The sequence below is a fragment of the Ovis canadensis genome, chromosome 14 (assembly GCF_042477335.2).
Source record: "Ovis canadensis isolate MfBH-ARS-UI-01 breed Bighorn chromosome 14, ARS-UI_OviCan_v2, whole genome shotgun sequence".
Taxonomy (NCBI): Eukaryota; Metazoa; Chordata; class Mammalia; order Artiodactyla; family Bovidae; genus Ovis; species Ovis canadensis.
In genome coordinates, this window is record NC_091258.1 from 78,522,139 (window position 1) to 78,543,504 (window position 21,366).

The 21,366-nt window shown below is 51.6% G+C and overlaps 1 protein-coding gene across 1 annotated transcript in view; it reads left to right on the forward strand.

Moving 5' to 3' along the window:
- Nucleotides 1-10,349, forward strand: part of LOC138419380 (uncharacterized) — a 78,401-nt gene extending 68,052 nt beyond the window's left edge. Inside the window, exon 5 of the mRNA XM_069552233.1 lies at nucleotides 9,948-10,349. Within this exon, the coding sequence (XP_069408334.1) occupies nucleotides 9,948-9,973 (26 nt within the window). The 3' untranslated portion in view covers nucleotides 9,974-10,349. The remainder of the gene's footprint in view (nucleotides 1-9,947) is intronic.
- The last annotated feature ends 11,017 nt before the right edge of the window (nucleotides 10,350-21,366 follow it).

Here is a 21,366-nt window from a genome sequence, read left to right on the forward strand (position 1 = left end):
TGAGACAAGCCTCAGCAAGTGTAAGAGGGTAGACGTTGCGTCTCAAGCATCTTTTGTGGCCACAGTGCCATGAAACAGATCGACGGCGGAAAAACAAATGAGAAAAAAAATCCGGGAAAGTGGCATTGGCGTGTACGCACTGCTGTGTGTGAGGCAGACAGCTGGCGGGGAGCTGCGGTGCCACACAGGGAGCTCAGCCTGGTGCTCTGTGGTGGCCGAGAGGGGCGGATGGGGAGCGGCGAGGAGCTCCAGAGGGAGGGGACCTCTGTGTCATGGTGATGTGCGTCGCCGCCCGGCAGAAACCAACGCCATGTAGTGAAGCAATTATCCTCCAGTTAAAAAATTTTAAAAATGTTTACATGGCAACTGAACAACATTCCGCAAAAAATAACCAACGATGAAATCAGAGAGCAAATTTTAAAAAAGATGGATCCTATGGACACTCAGAGCTTCCCAGGTGGCTCAGTGGTAAAGAGGCACAGGAGATGTGGCTTGATCCCTGGGTCGGGAGGATCCCCTGGAGGAGGAAATGGCAGCCCACGCCAGTGTTCTTGCCTGGAGACTCCCCTGGACAGAGGAGCCTGCCGGGCTACAGTCCGGGGGGTCGCAGAGAGTCGGCCCCAGCTGAGGGCCACAGAAACCAGAGAGCAAGCGCTGCCGCTCCACGATTTCCCACTTGTTCACGGACGCCAGAGCGGGCGCCCTGAGTTCAGGGCCCTGCCGGCCGGCGCCCTCTGCTCCAGCCTCAGGGCCTACGCGGCACGGTGTGCTGTGCCCTCCGCGGGCGGCTCCTCCGCTCACCTGCCCCAGCGCTGGGCCCCTGGGGAGGGCCTCCAGACCTCCTTGTCGAAGCCGTCCCCCCGTGTTTCACCGTCTGCACCAGGACCCTGAGCTAGTCCTCATCTTAGGACTCCTCACCCCACCGTCACGTCACGTGCGTGCCCGCAGCCCACCTCCTGGGCTAGAATAGGAGTTCCCAGCGTCCCCAGGCTTTTCCTGCTGCTTTCAGAGAGTCCCTGGTCTCCGGCAAGTGAGAACTTGAGTTAGAGTGAGCGAAAGGACTCTGTCTGAGGGAGGTGGCGTCTCCCATGGCCGAGACTCCTAGCCCTAGGTGTGGCAGTCAGGAAGGACCCAGCCCGACATCACCACGAGGACTAACGCAAGGGTGTGTGAACGGTGAAGCAAACAGTGTTGGTTACCCCTGGGGCTCGCTGGGGGGCTGTGTGCTGAGACCCCGGAGAAACCGGTTTTGTCACCTTCTGCAGAGACCCTGCCTGCTACTGCTGTTGTTTTTTCACGCTGTGTCCCAGGCACAGAGGCGGTGCCTGAGACGTGCCTGGGGGGCGGGGAGGTCCCCACTGGACCCTTCCCCTGGCCGGGCTGCATTGGTTTAGCTGCTCTGCTCTGTTCATCCCTCCAGAGCTTTCTCGCTGCAGCTGTTGCCATGGAAACTGGAGCCAGGGCCGTGGCAGAGGCACGGGGCTGTGGAGATGGAGAAAGACCTGCAGAATCTGGAATTTTTCAGCCTCTAAAGGTGAACACACGTGGCTTCAAAGGTGTCTCAGCACACCGTAAGCGTGGGGCATCAAACATGGTAGCCACTGGCCACCCTCAGCTCATGGAGAGCTTGAAATATATCTGGTCTCAAATATATGATATTCATTATATGTGGACTGTAAAATAATATGCTACAGGTGAATTTACTTACAAAACAGAAATAGAGTCACAGGTGTAGAAAACAAACTTACGGTTTCCAGGGGACAAGGGTGGGGAAGGATAAATCGGGACTGTGGGACTGACATGTACACACCGCTAGGTGTAAAACAGGTCGCTGATGGGGACCTGCTGGGGAACACAGGGGCGGCTACTCAGCACCCCACAGTGACCCGAGTGGGAGAGGAATCTAAGAAAGAGTGGATATATGTACGCACATAGCTGATTCACTTTGATGTACACCTGAAACTAAGGCAACGTCGTAAATCAACTCCAATCCAAGGAAAAGTTTTGAAAAAAGAGAATTTGGTTCAATTTGAGATGGACTCTCATTGCAAAACACACAGTAGATTTCAAAAAGTTAGTGGAAAAGATTTTTAATTCCTTGTTCAATATTTTGTGTCCTTAATTTCACATCTCTTTTTTTTTTTTGGTATGAAAGCAGTCCCTAGAAGGCGCAGAGTTTCCTATGTGGCTTGAATTTGTGGCTATTGTATCTCTGTTGCACAGAGCCCTTCAAGAGTACATGCAAGTGAATGAACGAAGGAAAGATAACTGGTCAGAACTGGAATCGCCGTGTCCTCTGTTCTATCCCGCTTTCTTTCTCAAGCAATTTATCGCTTCAGTAGGTAATTAAATATCTTAGCTGAAGAGTTGAGAGATAACAGTTTTCAGTAGTGAATTAGAGTGGGAGTTAATTACAATTTTCCAACCCCGGCATTAAAATGCCATTTATAATGTTTAAGGAAGGAGGCTCCTGCTCCTGACGGTGAGTCGCTGTACTGCCACGGCAGTCGACACCTCGTGGGTTCTCTCCGCGCTCCCGCTTCTGCAGCCTCACGGTCACTTACAGCGTCAGCGTGGCCGCCGTGTAGACAGGCAGACCTTCCCGATTTTCAGGTTGAGCAGATTCCCAGAAGCAGGGGTGCCGAGCCCAAGGGCTCGCCTGGACACCTGACGCTTTGAGGCTTGTTGCTGAAATGCTCCCGTCAGGCCGCAATCGCCTGTGTCTGTACCTGGTCCCACTGGCTGCTCTGAAAGGGCCCATTTACCCTCCCTACTCCTGCCGACGCTGAGTGTGGTCGTTCACCTCTGTCAGAGCAATGGTGTTTCACTTGGGTTTTGGCCTCTAAGTCTCCTTTCCGCCCCACTTTTTACGTCTTCCAGCTTTACTGAGATATAGCACGTATGGGTGGAGCATAGTGATTTGACTAATGCATGATTAAATGATGATCATAATAAGTGTAGTGAGCATCCATCATCTAATATAAATGCAAAATTAATGCAAAAATATATATTTTTCCCTTGTGATTAGAACTCTCAGTATTTACTCTCTTAGCGATTTCATATACAGCCTGCTGTTGTTCAGTTGCTAAGTCGTGTCTGACTCTTTGCAGCCCCAGGAACATCAGCACAGCAGGCTTCCCCTGTCCTCACTATCTCCTGGACTTTGCTCAAATTCTTGTCTATTTAAGCATGCCATCCAACCATCTCATCCTCTGTCGTCCCCTTCTCCTTTTGCCTTCAACGTTTCCCTGCATCAGGGTCTTTTCCAGTGAGTCGGCTCTTCATATCAGGTGGCAAAGTACTGGAGATTCAGTTTCAGCATCAGTCCTTCCAACGAATCTTCAGGGTTGATCTCCCTTAGGATGGACTGGTTGGACCTCCTTGCAGTCCAAGGGGCTCCCAGGCGTCTTCTCCAGCACCACAGTCCGAAAGCGTCACTTGTTTGGCCCTCGGCCTTCTTTATGGCCCCGCCGTCTTGCTAGCGTATTGAGGTGCAGGCTCCCTCTTGCTGCTCCTTCCCGTATGGGGAGTTAGGGTCCTTGACCTTACAGAACTGTATTTCTGGTGCTTTGCTCAAGTCCCCCAGTCACTTTATGGGGGCCTCAGTCACACATCGGTCACTGAAGGAGTAGTCGCCTCATAAAGCAGGCAGAATACAAGTAACGTGTCGTAACACTATCAGGGTCATGAGCAAGTGTGTGTTAAGGGCTTCCATTAGCTGCAGCTCAGTTTCTTCCCAGGTCATCAGGCCAGTCAGTTCTGTACCAGTCTTTAAGGGGAAAAGATTTATTGTTCTTGCCCGTAAAACTGAGGGCCAAACAATGGATACTTTCCATCTGTGGTGCTAGAGAAGTCTTGAGAGTCGCTTGGACAGCAAGGAGATCAAACCTAATGGAAATCAACCCTGAATATTCACTGGAAGAACTGATGCTGAAGCTGAAGCTCCAATACTTTGGCCACCTGGTATGAAGAGCCGACCCACTGGAAAAGACCCTGATGCTGGGAAAGACTGAGGGCAGGAGTAGGGGATGGCAGAGGGTGAGATGATTGGATGGCATCACTGACTCAATGGGCGTGAGTTTGAGCAAACTCTGGGAGATGGTGAAGGACAGAGGAGCCTGGCGTGCTGTGGTCCATGGGGTCACAAAGAGTTGGACATGCCTGAGTGGCTGGACAATATATTTCCCCAGAGATGTCTGCACATACACGGCAAGCGCAGACTCATCTTGACCCCTTCCAGGACTGAGGAAGGAATGTTATCTTCTGAGGAGCCGCATGGCTGGCTCCAGAAGGAAGAAGGTTGATCTTGATGGTGGAGCAGGTATTTCTGCCTTTGGGGAGAGGAGGTCAGCACAAAGTGCCAAGGCCCAACACATCAGTGGGGAGGGAGGAGGCCAAAGGGCAGAGGACAGGCTCTCTGTCTGTATCTCTCTCGTCTCGCCCTCCTTAAAGTGTGAGTGCCCATTTCACCAGTCGTTAAAGCTTCCTTGTGACGGGGATGTTCATGTTCTTGCCTTAGTGTTCATGGATGGGATAAGGTGAAGCACTCTCTCTCTGCTTATTGATGTTTGGATTGCCTGGGATTTTTTTCCAGTTCGCTGAAGTTGCTCAGTCGTGTCCGGCTGTTTGCAACCCCGTAGACTGCAGCACGCCAGGCCTCCCTGTCCATCACCAACACATGAAGTTCACTCAGACTCACACCCATCAAGTCGGTGATGCCATCCAGCCATCTCATCCTCTGTCATCCCCTTCTCCTCCTGCCCTCAATCTTTCCTAGCATCAGGGTCTTTTCAAATGAATCAGCTCTTCACATCAGGTGGCCAAAGTATTGGAGTTTCGCTTCAGCATCAGTCAGGACTGATCTCCTTTAGAATGGACTGGTTGGATCTCCTTGCAGTCCAAGGGACTCTCAAGAGTCTTCTCCAACACCACAGTTCAAAACCATAATTCTTTGGCCCTCAGCTTTCTTTATAGTCCAACTCTCACATCCATACATGACTACAGGAAAAACCATAGCCTTGAGTAGACGGACCTTAGTCAGCAAAGTAATGTCTCTGCTTTTGAATATGCTATCTAGGTTGGTCATAACTTTTCTTCCAAGGAGTAAGTGTCTTTTAATTTCATGGCTGCAGTCATCATCTGCAGTGATTTTGGAGCCCCCAAAAATAAAAGTCTGACACTGTTTTCCACTGTTTCTCCATCTATTTCCCATGAAGTGATGGGACCGGATGCCATGATCTTCGTTTTCTGAATGTTGAGCTTTAGGCCAACTTTTTCACTCTCCTCTTTCACTTTCATCAAGAGGGTTTTTAGTTCCTCTTCACTTTCTGCCATAAGGGTGGTGTCATCTGCACATCTGAGGTTATTGTTATTTCTTCCGGGAATCTTGATTCCAGCTTGTGCTTTTTTTCAGATTTTTTTATTCATTTTTGAAGGGATAGACTACCCGCTCCAGTATTCTTGGGCTTCCCTTGTGGCTCAGCTGGTAAAGAATCTGCCTGCAGTGCTGAACCCTGGGTTGGGAAGATCCCCTGGAAAAGGGAGCAGCTGCTGACTCCAGTGTTCTGGCCTGGAGAATCCCAGGGACTGTATGGTCCATGGGGTCGCGAAGAGTCAGACACGACTGAGTGACTTTCCCCCACTTCCCGTCCCTGTCTGCCTGTGCTGGGTCTCTGTTGAACATGACTGAGTGACTTTCCCCCACTTCCCGTCCCTGTCTGCCTGTGCTGGGTCTCTGTTGCTGCGCCTGGGCTCTTCCCAGCAGTGGCCTCTCCTGTTGCAGAGCGCAGGCTCCCAGGCTCAGCAGCCGCCGTGAGGGGCGTCTTCCTGGCTCAGGGGTTGAATCTGTGTCCCCTGCGTTAGCAGGCGGATTCTTAACCGCTACACCTCCAGGGAAGCCCTGGATTGTCTTCAACAAAGCGTTTCTCCCCCAGCCCCGCGATCAGAAACATATTCTCCTGTGGTCTCTGTGTGGGTGTGTTTGGCCGCACCTTCCCCAGTCGGGGATGGGACCCGCGCTCCTGCAGTCGAGGTGCAGAGCCTTGACCACTGGGCCACGGGGAAGTCCCTCTCCTGCGCTGTATTGAGTTGGGCTGAGAAAAGAGCCCTCCCCCTGTTCAGTCCCTGTTCCTCCTTCCTACACCCGGAAGCTCGAGTCCTCACCAGGGCTCCCAGATCTCAGTGTTACAGAAGGCACTGGCCACATCTGCACTCAGTTGGGAGTTGCCGTTGTTTAGTCCCTCAGTCGTGTCCGACTCTTTGCAACCCCATGGACTGTAGCCCACTAGGTCCTCTGACCATGGGATTCCCCAGGCAGGAGTACTGGAGGGGGTTGCCTTTCCCTTCTCCAGGGGAACCCACGTCTCCTGCGTTGGCAGGCGCATTCTTTACCGTCCGAGCCACCAGGGAACCCCCTCAGTCAGGAGACAGACGTCTGATTGGTGACTGGCGGTCCTGGAAAGGAAGGCGCGTGGATGTCGCTTCCTGGCCCAGTCATCGTTATTTTAGTTCAGGGATGCACCGTGGCTCATCAGCTCAGCCAAGCAACACATACTCTGCCTCCCTCGCAGGAAGCAATTGAACTTCTTGGAAATGACTCAACGTTGACCTCTGTTCCGAAGACATGAGTGTTCAAATCATGAAAATATTTCACGCCAGCCATCTCCCTTCCAGACCCCACTCTTTCACGGTCTTCTTCCTCAGCTGTCCTCTTAGCTTTCTGGAGCGAAATCCCGGCCTCCTCTTTTTCTTCCTGATGGAATGGGGGCCTGCTTGGGTCCAGGGGGCAACAAAACTGCTTGTGTGCACACAGGGCAGGTTTTTATACACAAAAGCCATCTGGTTCCGGATATGCTTGGTTAAACCGAATCACACAATGCAAGGCCATCGTGGCTGGGTCAGCGAGAAGAATTTCACTTCTGTTCCTTTGTGTTCACACACGGATCAGCGTATGCACATATATTCAAAGGAAGAGTCTGCCTCGTTTCTAAAGGCAGCCGGTGAGACTCAAAACCTCATGCAAATGAATCTTGGCCGCGGGAAGCCCTGCCGTCCTCTCAGCCCCGCCTGGGTAGAATTTCTGGAGGAGCGCCCACCAACCGCTGGCAATGCTTCCAGAGCAAAGGGAATCCACCGAAGTGAACTAAGCTGAGATACAGTGCTGCTTTCCTCAGGGACCTGTTATATCTCCGGGTGGGAAAGGGGCGTTAAATAGTTCTATCTATGTACGTGTGTGTGTGTCTCTCCAAAAATTGATCACAGAGAATGAATATATTCAGGGCTCTGGATGTCAGTGAGCACATTTTCCTCCATAATCAGACCGTCCAGTGAAAAATGTCGGTTATATCTAGGTGCAGTTTTCTCCAGTATTTTTCTCTATGCACATCTCCACATGGAGTTTTACAGAAAATTTGATGTTTGTTGATTCAGTCACTAACCAACATGTCTGGCTCTTTGGGACTCCATGGCTGCACCTTGCCAGGCTCCTCTGTCTTCCACTGTCTCCTCCTCAAATTTCATGTCCATTGAGTCAGTGATGGTGACTGCAGCCAGGAAATTAAAAGACGCTTGCTCCTGGGAAGAAAAGCTGTGACCAACCCAGACGGCATATTCAAAAGCAGAGACATTACTTTAGCAACAAAGGTCCGTCTAGTCAAAGCTATGGTTTTTCCAGTAGTCATGTATGGATGTGAGAGTTGGACCATTAAAAAAAGCTGAGAGCCAAAGAATTGATGCTTCTGAACTGTGGTGTTGAAGACTCTTGTGAGACCCTTGGACTGCAAGGAGATCCAACCAGTCCATTCTGAAGGAGATCAGTCCTGAATATTCGTTGGAAGGACTGATGCTAAAGCTGAAACTCCAATACTTTGGCCACCTGACTCGAAAAGCTGACTCATTGGAAAAGACCCTGATGCTGGGAAAGATTGAGGGCAGGAGGAGAAGGGGACAACAGAGGATGAGATGGTTGGATGGCATCACCGACTCAGTGGACACGAGTTTGAGCAAGCTCTGGGAGATGGTGAAGGACAGGGGAGCCAGGCATTCTGCAGTCCATGGGGTCACAGTGCGCTGGACGTGACTCAGCTACTAAACAACAACAACTTATGAGATGTCAGTACCGCACCAGGAATGCACCACAGTGCAGCCCAAGGACCTTAGCTGACAATGACTCGTCACTGTTCAGTGACTGAAACAAACGTCCTGCCCTTGGGTGGGGGGAGGGGACGTCAGGAGTGGGCTCTTGTGTACCTGGGGCCAGGGGTGTGGGAACTCTTCATGCTTCTGCTCAACTTTTCTGTGAACCTGAGCTGCTATAAAAAAATGAAGTGTACTAGAAAAAAAAAAAAAACCAACTGGGTATGTTTGTGTGTGGCACAGCTTTCTAACCCAGCTTTGCCCTTGTGCATATCCCCTCAAGGCTGTGAGTGTGAGTGTCTGCCCCAGGTCTGACTCACAGCTACTCCTCAGTGACCTGTCTTCTTTCAGACTCTTTCTATCATCTGCTACTCTAAAGTTTAGAGTGTTTAGAGCGACACACACTAAGTAACACTCTCAAAGTGTGCTCCCGAGGCCAGCCAAGGACTTGTTAGAAATGCACGTCCTTTGACCTTATCCCAGACCTATTGGTTCAGAAATTATGGGGGTGGGAGCCACCACTGTGAGCACAGACTGGCCCTTCTAGGGGTTCTCATGACCCTCGGGTTTGAGAAACGCTGGCCCAGACATAGCCTCTCTTTACCGGGTTCCTCGTGTGAACCATACAACTTTGACAATGGTGTTACAACCTCTATTTCTCAACTCTCCCAAGGATGCTGTTTGCCTAAAACCATTCTAGGCGCAGAGGAGAGAAGCCCATCATTGACCTCATCCCGAGATTAGACGATCAGAGGCTCGTGTTGATGTGTTGCGGAACCCAACGCAGTATTGTAGAGCAATTATCCTTCCATTAAATAAATAAATTTTTAAAAAAAAGAAAGAAAATCAGAGACGTGAAGAAAGTGAAGGGTAGCTTCCTGCAAAAAGAGATCAGGGACTTTTCCCTGGTGGTCCGGTGGTTAAGATTCCCCGCTCCCTCTGCAGGAGGCCTGGGTTCAAAGCCTGGTCAGAGAAGCAGATCTCATGTGTCACTGCTGAGAGTTCACATGCCCCAGCTAAGACCCCGGACAGCCAGATACGTAAACGAACGATGCCTTTGAAAAACTTTATTTTAAAAAAAGGAAGGGAGAGGATATATGTATACTTACGGCTGATTCATGTTGAGGTTTGACAGAAAACAGCAAAATTCTGTAAAGCAATTATCCTTCAATAAAAAATAAAAAAAATTTTTTTTAAAGAAAAAGAGATCAGATTTGTGGTTATCTGAGGTGGGGAGTGGAGAGGGACGATTGGATGAAGGGGTCAGAAAGTACAAACAAACTTCGGATCGTGAGATCAATGAGTGAGTGAAGTTGCTCAGTCGTGTCCCACTCTTGGCGACCCGTGGACTGCAGCCCACCAGGCTCCTCTGTCCATGAGGTCCTCCAGGCAAGAAGACTGGAGTGGGTGGCCATTTCCTTCTCCAGGGGATCTTCCCGACCCAGGGATCGGACCCCGGTCTCCCACATTGCAGGCGGACGCTTTACCCTCTGAGCCACCAGGGAAGCCCTTCAATGAGTACTAGGGGTGTGAGGTACAGCGTGATCAGTATCGCTAACGCTGCTGCGTGGTCCGTGTGAATGGTAACAGGAGTGAATCCTGGGAACTCCCTGACGACCCGGTGGCTGCGATGCTGGGCCTTCACTGCCAAGGACATGGGTTCAATCCCTGGTCGGGGAACTAAGATCCCACAGGCCAGGCGGCATGGCCAAACAGATAAATAGACAGAATTCGCTTTAAAAAAGAAACGTAAATCCTAAATGTTCTCATCGCAAGAAAAAAACGTGGTTTTTTCCCTTTTTTCTATTCTGCAGCTAATGAGACGATGGAAATTCTGTGATAATCACTTCATGATGTCTGTGAGTCAAACCGTGACACTGTATGCCTTACACCTACACGCTGGATGTCAGAGATATCTCCGTGAAACTGGAAGAAAAAAAATAAGAGAAGAGTCCTCCGTGGCGTAAGTGGGGACACGGCCTAGAGAGAAGACTCCTTTCGTCGTCCACAAAGACGTGGGTTTTGACATCTGTGGAGATGGAGTTCTGTCCAGTCACGCGTATGGTGTGGAACACAGGGAAATTCAAGAGCGAGGTCTGGGCTGGGATGGAGACGTGGGGGCTGAGCAGAGCCGGGGAGAGGATGATATGGTGTGGGGAGAGGAGAGAGGGGGAATAGAATAAACATTCATTAAAATGTTTTAAATGAAAAAAAAACTTATTAGTAATCACCTCCTTTAACACGTGAATTTTGGGGGATGCAACTCCATCCATAACGGAAGGTCTGGGGTGGGGGCCTGAGATCCTGTGCTTCTACAGAGGCCCCCAGGGGACGCCCGTGCTGGGTCTGTGGACCACAGCAAGCAGTGAGGCTCATAGAGGTGAGCTAGGCGGGATCGTTCAGTCACTCAGTCGAGTCTGACTCTTGGCGACCCTGTGGACAGTGCCCACCAGGCTCCTCTGTCCATGGGATTTCCCAAGCAAGAACACTGGAGTGGGTTGCTATTTCCTCCTCCAGGGAGAAGTTACTTTCTCTCCAAATCTTTTGTGACCCCGTGGGCTGTAGCTCAACAGATTCTTCTGTCCATGAAGTTCTTCAGGCAAGAATGCTAGAGTGGGTTGCCATTCCCTTCTCCAGGGGGATCTTCCTGACCCAAGGATCAAACTCAGGTCTCTCGTATTGCAGGCAGAATCTTTACCGTTGAGCCACGGGGTTAAGGCCGGTCACTCTGGAAACATCAGCTGTGGCCCATTTGAAGCATCCCGTGGGAGCAGGTTAGGAATGCAGGTTTGTAGGCCCACCCAGATTTAATGGCGTGGAGACTCCAGAGCATTCATGCACGGTTCAGCCACGTGTCTCATCCCCACCGTTCACTTCCCGCCTTAACCTCAGCGACGTCAGATTCCCCAGGTCACCGTAGTCTCCACGTGGATGGCACCTGCAGCCCTTGAGAAGCTGGAAACGGGGATGCGGAGGCCTGGTGGAGACCTGGTTTCCTGTGAAGTCGGTTCCGAGCGTGGGATGGTGGCACGCGCTCCAGCGGGGGTGCAGTGGGCTGCGGCCCCTCCCAGAAGGCCTCGGCTCTCCCCGCTGGGGTGTTTCACGGTCTGCCCGCGGCAGGTGAGGGGCTCAGGCTCAGGCTGACGCTGTGGGAACAGCTGCCGGGTCGGGGGGCGGGGGGGCGCGCTGAGGAAGAAGCTTCCGGGACTGGAGTTTTCCAAGCCCCACAGAAACGAATACCTGCAGGTTCAAGCAACATGTGGGCACACTGTGGGGCATCATCTACACGTTTCTGAAGAACAAGCCGCCCAGCCCATCCCCCACGATGGCCTGTCCTTTCTGTCTACATGTCACAGAGAATTCTCCCTCCGGGGAAGACAAACTCTGGAGTCTCGGGAACGGCTTGCTTAGTTCTCCCTGACATTACAGCTCACTCGTGGGTGACGGAGAAACGGGGAGGGGGAAGGAAGGGTGGCCCGCTCAGATGATGGTGCCTGCTCAGGCCCTCCAGGCGTGTCCGACTCTCTGCGACCCCAGGGACTGTAGCCCCCAGGCTGCTCTGTCCGTGGGATTCTCCAGGCAGGAACACTGGGGTGGATTGCCATTTCCTCCTCCGGGGGATCTTCCCAGCCCAGGGATCGAACCCCGTCTCTTACGTCTGCTGCGTTGGCAAGAGGGTTCTTTATCACTGCGGCCCCTGGAAAGCCCCAGATGACGGGAGAGCAGTGAAGAAAGTTAAACCAAGCCGAGACGTAACAGTGGCCGCCTGCGGGCGTCACGCCCCTGGGGTCCTGGGGGGGACCTCTGTGACCTTTCCTCAGCCCACAGCTTGCTGCCTTTGGCTGGCATCCTACTCCTGAGACTTGTCCCCGTCGTCTAGGGTGGCATTGGCTGTGTGTGGTAATCGCCATGTGACGACATCATCATTCATTCGTCGCCTCCCCTCGTGGTGGGCACTGGAGTGAATGAACAGAGGTTGCAGGCAGCAGTCTGGGGCTGCGGTCTCCACGTGCCGGAGAATTTCTCCAGCTCAGACAGGCACAGAGGGAAACATTGTGTTTAGATGGTGCTGGATTTCGCTCTGAGGCTGTGTTTTCTCTTGGCAGCTCCATATGCAAGGACCTGCCTTGTGTTCATCCTTCAAAACGTCCCCAGCATCTGGTGCAAAGTGTCACAGAGCCTTGGTTTGTCTGTCTCCGATATGGGTGAGTACATGAATGGATGGGTTTTTTTTCCTCAAAATTGGCATTGAGGTGTCTGCTCATATATTTATCCTGCCTTTTCATTGAACGTATTATGACATCTGATGTTCCTCAAGAGACAAGATCTTTTAGGCAGAAAGAGTTCATTTCATGCAGTGATCACGTGCATGAGTGTATACACTTGTCGCCAACTTCTTGCCATCCCAAAGAGCTCTGTAGATTTCTGGATACTGTGAATGTTCATAGACTTTAGATTCCCAGAAATGGACGTGCTAGGTCCAAGCACACACACTTGTGTATTTATAAATGCATTTTCAATTGAAGGATAATTGCTTTGCAGTGTTGTGTTGGTCTGTGCCATGCGTCAACATGAATCAGCCATAGGTTTGCACATGTAACCTCCCTCCCTCCTCCCGCCCCATCCCGCCCCTCCGGGCCGCCCCAGAGCGCAGGGTTGGAGCTCGGTGTGTCGCGCAGCAGGTGTCCACTGGCTGTCTAATTCAACACAGGGTAGTGGCGGTGTCTCAGGACTGCTCTGAGCGCATCCCACCAGCTGCTTCCCCGCCTGCTGTGTCCACAGGCTGCTCTCTACGTCCGTATCTCCACTGCCGCCCTGCAGATAGGTCCACCGGTCCCATCCTTCTGGACTCCATATATAGCGCGAATATGTGATGTTTGTCTTTCTCTCTCGTTCTGACTTGCTTTACTCTGTAGAACAGGCTCTAGGCTCGTCCGCCTCGTCAGAACCGAGTCAGAAGCTTGGTCTCCGTGGCTGAGTAATGCTCCTTTGTGCGTGTGCACCACGGCTTCTTTACCCGCTCGTCTTGCCATTGGACATCTAGGCTGCTCCCATGTCCTAGCTGCCGTAAATACAAGGCGCACCCACGTTTTAGGCTGTGGTACCTATGACCGGATACCACCAGCATTTGAGAATGTCCATTTCCTTGGAACCTTTCTGACCTTTTTCCTCCACTTGGCCCCTTGGACAGGTCACCTTCCCCGAGCCGCTCTGCGCCGGGCGTCTGTTTCGCTATCAGAACTATGATGCCGGGTCTGTGCTGTGTTTACCGCACGTGTGCACATCCTCCTGTAAATGGTCGATCCCCGTCCTTCGCCCGCCTCTCCACTTGCGGTGTTCAGCTCTCTCTGTGACGTGACTCTCCGCGCACTGATGAAATAAAGCCCTGCGCTGTTGCCCCTTTTTCTACATAGTTGCCTTGGGTTGGCCATTTCCGTCTTAGGTCCCGTGAAAGCTCCCCTCGTACGTGCGTTTTCCCATCCTTGTGGCGCCAGCTTCACAGGTTTGTTACTTATTTTGTGCTCATTGACTGTTTGCCATGTTTAGTAAACCCGCCTTCATCCTGTTGCTTCGAAACTGTTCTCTTCAGTTTTCTGGCCGTGACCTTGAATCGAAAGCCAGGAGTCCTGTCCTCCGCTCCAAACACTGCTTTCCCTGCTCAGACAGTGCTTTTGGGCCGGACTGCTCAGGAGACCAGCCGCTGGGCACTTGTGGCTGCTGAGCATTCCAGACATGGCTGGGCTGGCTTGAGATGGGCCACATGGTGGGCTCCACTTGGTGTGAATGTGCGTGTTCAGTCGTGTCTGACTCTGTAGCACCCCATAGACTGCAGCACACCAGGCTCCTCTGTCCGTGGAATTCTCCAGACAAGAATCCTGGAGTGGGCTGCCACTGCCTTCTCCACTTAGTATGAGTGAAAGGATGTAAGATATCTGTCAACAGCTTTTACATCAACAACGTGCTGAAAGAGGAGAATTTCTGATGTACTGGGCGGCACGCAATGTATTAGTGAAATCAGTCCCACCGCATGTTTTGTAATTGTAGGTGAATCAGGTTTTATTTATGTGGATTGGGAGAAACAGGTCTGACTTTAGCTCAGTGTTGCTTTTCAATTACTCACTCGTCTCTGACTCTCCGTGGCCTCAGGGACCACAGCGCACCAGGCTTCCCTGTCCCTCACCATCTCCCAGAGTTTGCTCAGACTCATGTCCGTTGAGTCAGTGATGCCATTCAGCCATCTCATCCGCTGTCGTCCTCTTCTCTTGCCCTGAAACCTTTCCCAGCATCAGGGGCTTTTCCAATGACTCTTCTCTTCAGCTCAGGTGGCCAAAGTATTGGAGCTTCAGCTTCTGCATCAGTCCTTCCAGAACCCAAAATAATAAAGTCTGGCTTGTGATAAAAGGCCTCCGCATGCTGTGCTCCGCAGAGAGAGGATCTTGCTGAAGCTGTCAGATAGGAATTGGAAAGGCAGATTTAGACCATGTTTTATATCAGCTGAGACCTCTTTCATATTTCTGAAGGCTGTGCCAGACGTTGAGCTAAGTCCTTAGTCCTTTTTAACAGTTAGTTTTTATTGAGCTCTAGTTGCTTTGCAGTGTGGGGCGAGTCTCTGCTGCGCCGCAGGGCACATCAGCCGCACGTGTGCAGGCGTCCCCTCCTTTTCGGGCCTGCTTCCCGTTGGGGTCTCCACGCTGCACTGAGTAGCGCTCCCTGAGCTCTGCAGTAGGTTCTCATTTACACGCAGTGTCAGACAGGGGCACGCGTCCCTCCAGCCTCCCAGCTCGCCCCACGCCCGCCTGCCCACCTTGGTGTCTGTGCATTTGCTCTCTGCGTCTGGGACTCTTACTTCTGCCCTACAGAGGAGGTCGTCTGTGCCACTTTCCTCGACGCCGCGATGCTTGTTTGCCCTCGGTCTGACCTCCTCCACCCTGTGTGACAGCTGCTCCGTCCATCCGTGTCTCTTCCGATGGCAGCGTCACGCTCCCTTTTATGACTGAGGGACCCCACCTCTTTTAAGACAGGAAATAGGAAATCACGGCGGTGCGCCGCCTCGGCTAGTAGAACACTCAGGTTCGAGGTGGCGCCCGCCGCGACCTGGCAGCATCGTCTAGGGCCCTCACGTCCGCATCAGCCCCATGTGTGAGACGGCAGAGGAGATGCCGGTGTGCACGGCAGACTTTTGGACTCTGTGGGAGACGGCGAGGGCGGGATGTTTTCAGAGAACGGCGCTGAAAGATGTGTATTACCGAATGTGAAATAGGTGAGCAGCGCAAGTCCGACGCGTGAAGCAGGGCACTCAGAGCGGGTGCTCTGGGACATCTGAGAGGGATGGGGTGGGCAGGGAGCGGGTGGGGGGGCCGTTGAGGATGGGGGGCAGATGTGTACCCACAGCCGATGCATGTTGACGTGTGGCAAAAACTGCCACAATATTGTAATTAGCCTCCCATTAAAATAAATAAAATACATTAAAAAAAAAAAAAAGACAGTATCTGTAGCCACAGGAAGGATCTGGGCCCAACTGAAACAAATCGAAGAGGTTCAGATGGCAGAAGCCGTTCTGACTGGAGACTCTCAGTCCACCAGAAGTTGTCTGAATGTCAACATCAGGCCCCGTTGCCAGATAAAACCCCAGTTCAACGACCCACCACGGAATTTTTCCCCTGATTAACGAGCTGGATGCTGGGCTGGAATCCGAGCAATATACACATTGCCATCCAACCCAGGGAGGGGCCGACTTTCTCAGAAAGAGCACAGCCCAGTCAGTGTTCTGGAAACCTCTTTCCAGACCACAAAAAGACCAAATGCCAGCCATCTGTTTGGTGGAGTGCGTCCCTGATTTTTACCCTTCACTGACTTCTTTCCCCCCACTCTCTTCATTTTGTGGGGGAGAGTGTCCTGCCCTCTCGGGTCCCACTTCCCATCTCGAGGGTCTCTTGGGGGTCCCAGTGTGCAGATAGCAGCTGCGTGTGGATATCTCACCTTGTGGCGCCTAATGCCAGCCTACGCCCAGCTGAAGGGAACGTTGTCGTGCGTTCAGAGCAAAGCTGGACACGTGGGAATTCACCTGTGTTTGTTTCCATAACAGCTTTGCTGAGATGTCCTTCACAGACTCTATAGTTCATCCAGAATACTCACAGAGCCATATAGGCACCACCACAGTGAACGTTACTGTGTTTAATTGCTTTTAATTTGTTGACCTGGCTGAGCAGGGGCTTAGCTGCGGCACGTGGGACCTTTGGTTGCTGCATTGGGATCTCGTTACCCAACCAGGGATCAAACCGGGCCTCCCGCACTGCGAGCTCGGAGTCGTAGCCACGTGGCCACCAGAGAAGTCCCATCGCAGTGAATTTTAGGACGTTCCCTCCAGAAAGAAGTCCTGGGCTCCTTCGTGGCCACTGTCCCTTTCTTTCAGCTCCCCTGGGCGCTGGGCAGCCACCTAGCTAGCCTCTGACCCACCTTCTGTCTCTGTAGATGTCCTGTCCTTCAGCTGCCCTGGGCCCTGGGCAGCACGCTGACCCACCTTCTGTCTCTGTAGATGTCCTGTCCTGAGTCACATACAGCCTTGGGTGGTCAGCTTCTTTTACTTACTTATCTTAATTTTTCAAGTTCGTGTATGTTGTAACATGTTATTACATGTAACGTGGGATTTTCCAGGCGGGAACACTGCGGTGGGTTGCCATTTCTTTCTCCAGGGGATCTTTCCGACCCAGGGATCAAACCTGCGTCTCCCACACTGCCGGTGGATTCTTCTCCACTGAGCCCCCAGGGAAGCCCCTGTTCTAATATGTCTCAGCACTGAGTTTCTCTTTAGGGATAAATGTGTTTCACTGTGTGGATAGGCCATGCTTTACTTATCTGCTCATGAGTTGATGGGTATTTCAGCTTTTTCACTTTTTTGGCTATTATGGACAATGCTGCTGTGAACATTTAAGTACAAGTTTTTTTAAAAAGCTAGGTTTCATTTCTCTAGGAGTGGAAAACCTGGATCAAACAGGAATCCCACCCATAACCTTTCAAGGGGCTGCCTCTGTCATCCAAAACGCCTGCATTATCTTACATGCCCACCAGCATTTTACCAGGATTCCAGTTTCTCCACATCCTTACCAGTACCTGTTTAAAGCCGTCTTTTTTTTTTGCCACAAACCACAGCTTGCAGGACCTTAGTTCCCCCAGGGGTGGGACCTGTGCCCCTGCCGTGGGAGCACGGTTTCCTAACCCCCGGACCACCAAGGAGCTCCCTCAGTCAGTGCAGTCGCTCAGTCGTGTCCCACTCTCTGTGACCCCATGAACCACAGCACACCAGGCCTCCCTGTCCATCACCAACTCCTGGAGTCCACCCAAACCCATGTCCATTGAGTCGATGATGCCATCCAACCATCTCCTCCTCTGTCGCCTCCTCCACCTCCTCCAATCTTTCCCAGCATCAGGGTCTTTTCAAGGGAGTCAGCTCTTCGCATCAGGTGGCTAAAGTCTTGGAGCTTCAGCTTCAGCATCAGTCCTTCCAGTGAATATTCGGGATTGATGTCCTTTAGGATGGACTGGTTGGATCTCCTTGCAGTCCAAGGGACTCTCAAGAGTCTTCTCCAGCACCACAGTTCAAAAGCATTCTTCTGCGCTCAACTTTCTTTATGGTCCAACTCTCACATCCATACATGACTACTGGAAAAACCATGGCTTAGGGGGTTCCTTCGGAGAAGGCAATGGCAACCCACTCCAATACTCTTGCCTGGAAAATGCTATGGACAGAGGAGCCTGGTAGGCTGCAGTCCATGGGGTCGCTAAGAGTCAGATACAACTGAGTGTCTTCACTTTCACTTTTCACTTTCATGCATTGGAGAAGGAAATGGCACCCCAGTCCAGTGTTCTTGCCTGGAGAATCCCAGGGACGGGGGAGCCTGATGGGCTGCCTTCTATGGGGTTGCACAGAGTCAGACACGACTGAAGCGACTTGGCAGCAGCAGGGAGTTCCTTTTTTTTTTTTTTTTTTGAATGTTGAATTTATTTATTTTTTTTTAGTTTTTTATTTTTTAAATTTTAAAATCTTTAATTCTTACATGCATTCCCAAACATGAACCCCCCTCCCAGGGAGTTCCTTAAATCTGTCTTTTTGATTATAGCCTCCCCGGTAGGTATGAGGCAGGTATCTCACTGTGGTTTTGATTCGAATTTCCTTGATGGCTAATGATAGCAAACATCTTTTCATGAGCTAATTGGCCATTTGTCCATCTTCTTGGCCAAACGTCCATTGAGAACCTTTGTTCACTGACCCCCTTACAGCCATCCAGTTTTGGAGCAGCTGGTCTACCCGTGACAGGTTAAAATTTGAATTTTTGTGTACAGTGTAATCAGAAAAAGCAGAAAGGTTACAAGAGCGATTTAGACAGTAACCAGAGAGATCGTTGAGAGACAACCTTGGCTGGATCTGCTGATGGATAAGCTTTGTTGAACAGGATGAGATCAATTCTGAACTTTGTGAAGGTTCAAGTGCCCAAACGCCCCCAACTCAGAAAGGCTCCTGGTTAAAGCTACAAGGTTGAAAGATAATCTGGCTTCAGGGAAGGAGGGGCAGGAGGAAAAGAAGGGGACAGAGAGATACCAGGGGAGCTGGCTGGAAATAAAGGATAGAGTTAATTCTTCTCATGGACTTTTATGAATTTATTTATAAATGGTATTCACATAAAAATGTTACATGCAAAGTAAAAGTTAGGAAACGTCCAGTGTGTGTGTGTGTGTGTGTGTGCTTAGTCAGGTTCAACTCTTCGAACTGGACTGTAGCCCACCAGGCTCCTCTCTCCACTGGGTTCTCCAGGCAAGAATGCAGGAGTGGGTTGCCATTTCCTTATCCAAGGGATCTTCCCAACCCAGAGATCGAACCCGCATCTCTTGCACCTCCTGCACTGGCTGACCACGTTTGAGACCACGGGTCTAAAATACCACTGTGGAGGGAGGCCAGGGTGATGGCAGAGTTTTAAGAGAGGATGGGAGGATTGGGGAGTTACTCAGGGCGCGTGGAATGGCTGAAGGTATTACTACATTGTAGGGGGGACGTGTGGCTGGATCTGATGTACCAGTGGACTTGGTCTCTCATTTCTCATGATGCCCATTGTGAACGTCTCTAGATGGGAATGTCAGGCCTCTTCTGGTTTGGAGTTTATCTGCGACTCCAAAGGGGCTTCTGGGCTGTGGGGTCACTGGGCTGGGAACTGTGGAGAAACGAGCTGGTATGTGTAACCAGGGGAGAGGAGGAGATGGTAGCAGGGAGGAAGAACCAACCCAGGAGCCACACCAGGTCCTGGAAACCCCGCCTGGAGACACACTTCTGGGCCTGTAGCCTCCTTGGAGAGTCTGGGATCTGCCCAAGGTCCTCTCAGCAACTCCCTTTGCTGTGGAAGCTGGACACAGCTCTTCCTGTTGAGAAGGGAATTCTTACTCAGACGAGAGGCAGTGGCTCCCACGCGCCCACAGCCTACTCCTCCCCAAAGAACTCACTGAGAACGTATTTTAAGGTAGGAGAAAACCAGGCCGTGAGCACTGAAGGCTTGGGTCCCCTCCCCATCTGTTTTATGAGCTCAGATCTGCTCAGATCAGCACATCACGCGCCAGCCATTCACGGAAACCAAGGCTGCAGAGACGACCGTTGTGAGCACTCTGGAGGCAGCTGTCTGTGGGTTCAAGGGTCCAGCCTCGCATACAGCAGGCGGCTAATCAGTGTTTGCAGAGGGGATTTCTCCCTGCCCCACCCCCGGGACACCCCCAGCATTCTGTTCACTGAGAGCCATCTTCTCATCATGAAGCAAATATTTGTGAGGCTGAAATTTTAAGAAACCCTTCAGGTCTTTGAGGTATAAACTATATATGCTGCAGTTTGTCCTTTTTTTTGCACAGTTAGCTGTCTTCGTCGTGGTGGTCAGTCACGCAACAGCCAGTGCAGTCAAGATGTTGCTGCTGTTCAGTTGCTAAGTTGTGTCCAACTCTTTGCGACCCCATGGACTGCCACACACCAGGCTTCCCTGTCCGTCTCCAACTCCCGGAGTTTGCTCAAACTCACGCCCATTGAATGGGTGATGCCGTCCAACCATCTCATCCTGTGTCACCCCCTTCTCCTCCTGCCTTCAGTCTCTCCCAGCATCAGGGTTTTTTCTAAGGAGTCAGCTCTTCCCATCAGGTGGCCAAAGTATTGGAGCTTCAGTTTCAGGATCAGTCCTTCCGATGAACATTCAGGACTGATTCCTTTAGGATGGGCTGGTTTCATCTCCTTACTGTCCAAGGCACTCTCCAGAGTCTTCTCCAGCATTTAAGGGACTTCCTCGGTGGTCCACTGGCCAAGACTCTGCACTTCCACCTCAGGGGGCATGACTTTGGTCTCTGGTTAGGGAACTCAGGGGCTTCCCAGGGGCCGCTGGTGGTGAAGGACTCACCTGCCAATGCAGCAGTCGCAAGAGACTCGGGTTCCATCCCTGGGAAGATCCCCTGGAGGAGGGCATGGCAACCCACGGCAGCAATTCCACGGACAGAGGAGCCTGGCAGACTACACGTCCACAGAGTGGCGAAGAGTTGGACATGACTCAGCGACTGAACTGCAGCAATTTTGAATTGGAGGATGACTGCTTTAGAATACTGTGTTGGTCTCTGCCATACCTCAGCATGAATCAGCCACCGGCATACAGGTGTCCCCTCCCTCCTGAACTTCCCTCCGACCTCCCACCCTGTCCCACCCCTCTAGGTCGCCACAGACCACCAAGCTGAGCTCCCTGCCTCATACAGCCAATTCCCACTGGCTGTCTATTTGACGCGTGAGAATGTACATGTTTAACAGGAGGGGAATTGGGTCTTTTCTCTTGCTCATTACAGTGCTAAGTTCTCATCTGATAGGCCATTCTTTTTTAAAAAGTCTAGCTGTTATTACTTTGGCGTGCTGAGTGGCATGGAGGATGTGAGTTCCCCAAGCAGGGCCCAAACCCAGTCCCCTCTTTGGGGGCAGCACAGAGTGCTAACCGCCAGGGCAGTCCCTGACACGCCACCCTTGTGTGTTATGGTTTGTTTCCAATTATCTCACCAGCATGGTGTGACCGTCCCCTCTGTCCACATCTTTGTGTACTTGGATTGCAGTAACGAGGGATCAATCCTTCCAATCGGATTAGCGGGAAGACCAAAGCAGAGGTGTCACGACCTTGGTGCGTACAGTATTGACGAAGTGTCCGTCAGAAAGGTCGCTGTCTGCTTGATGGACGG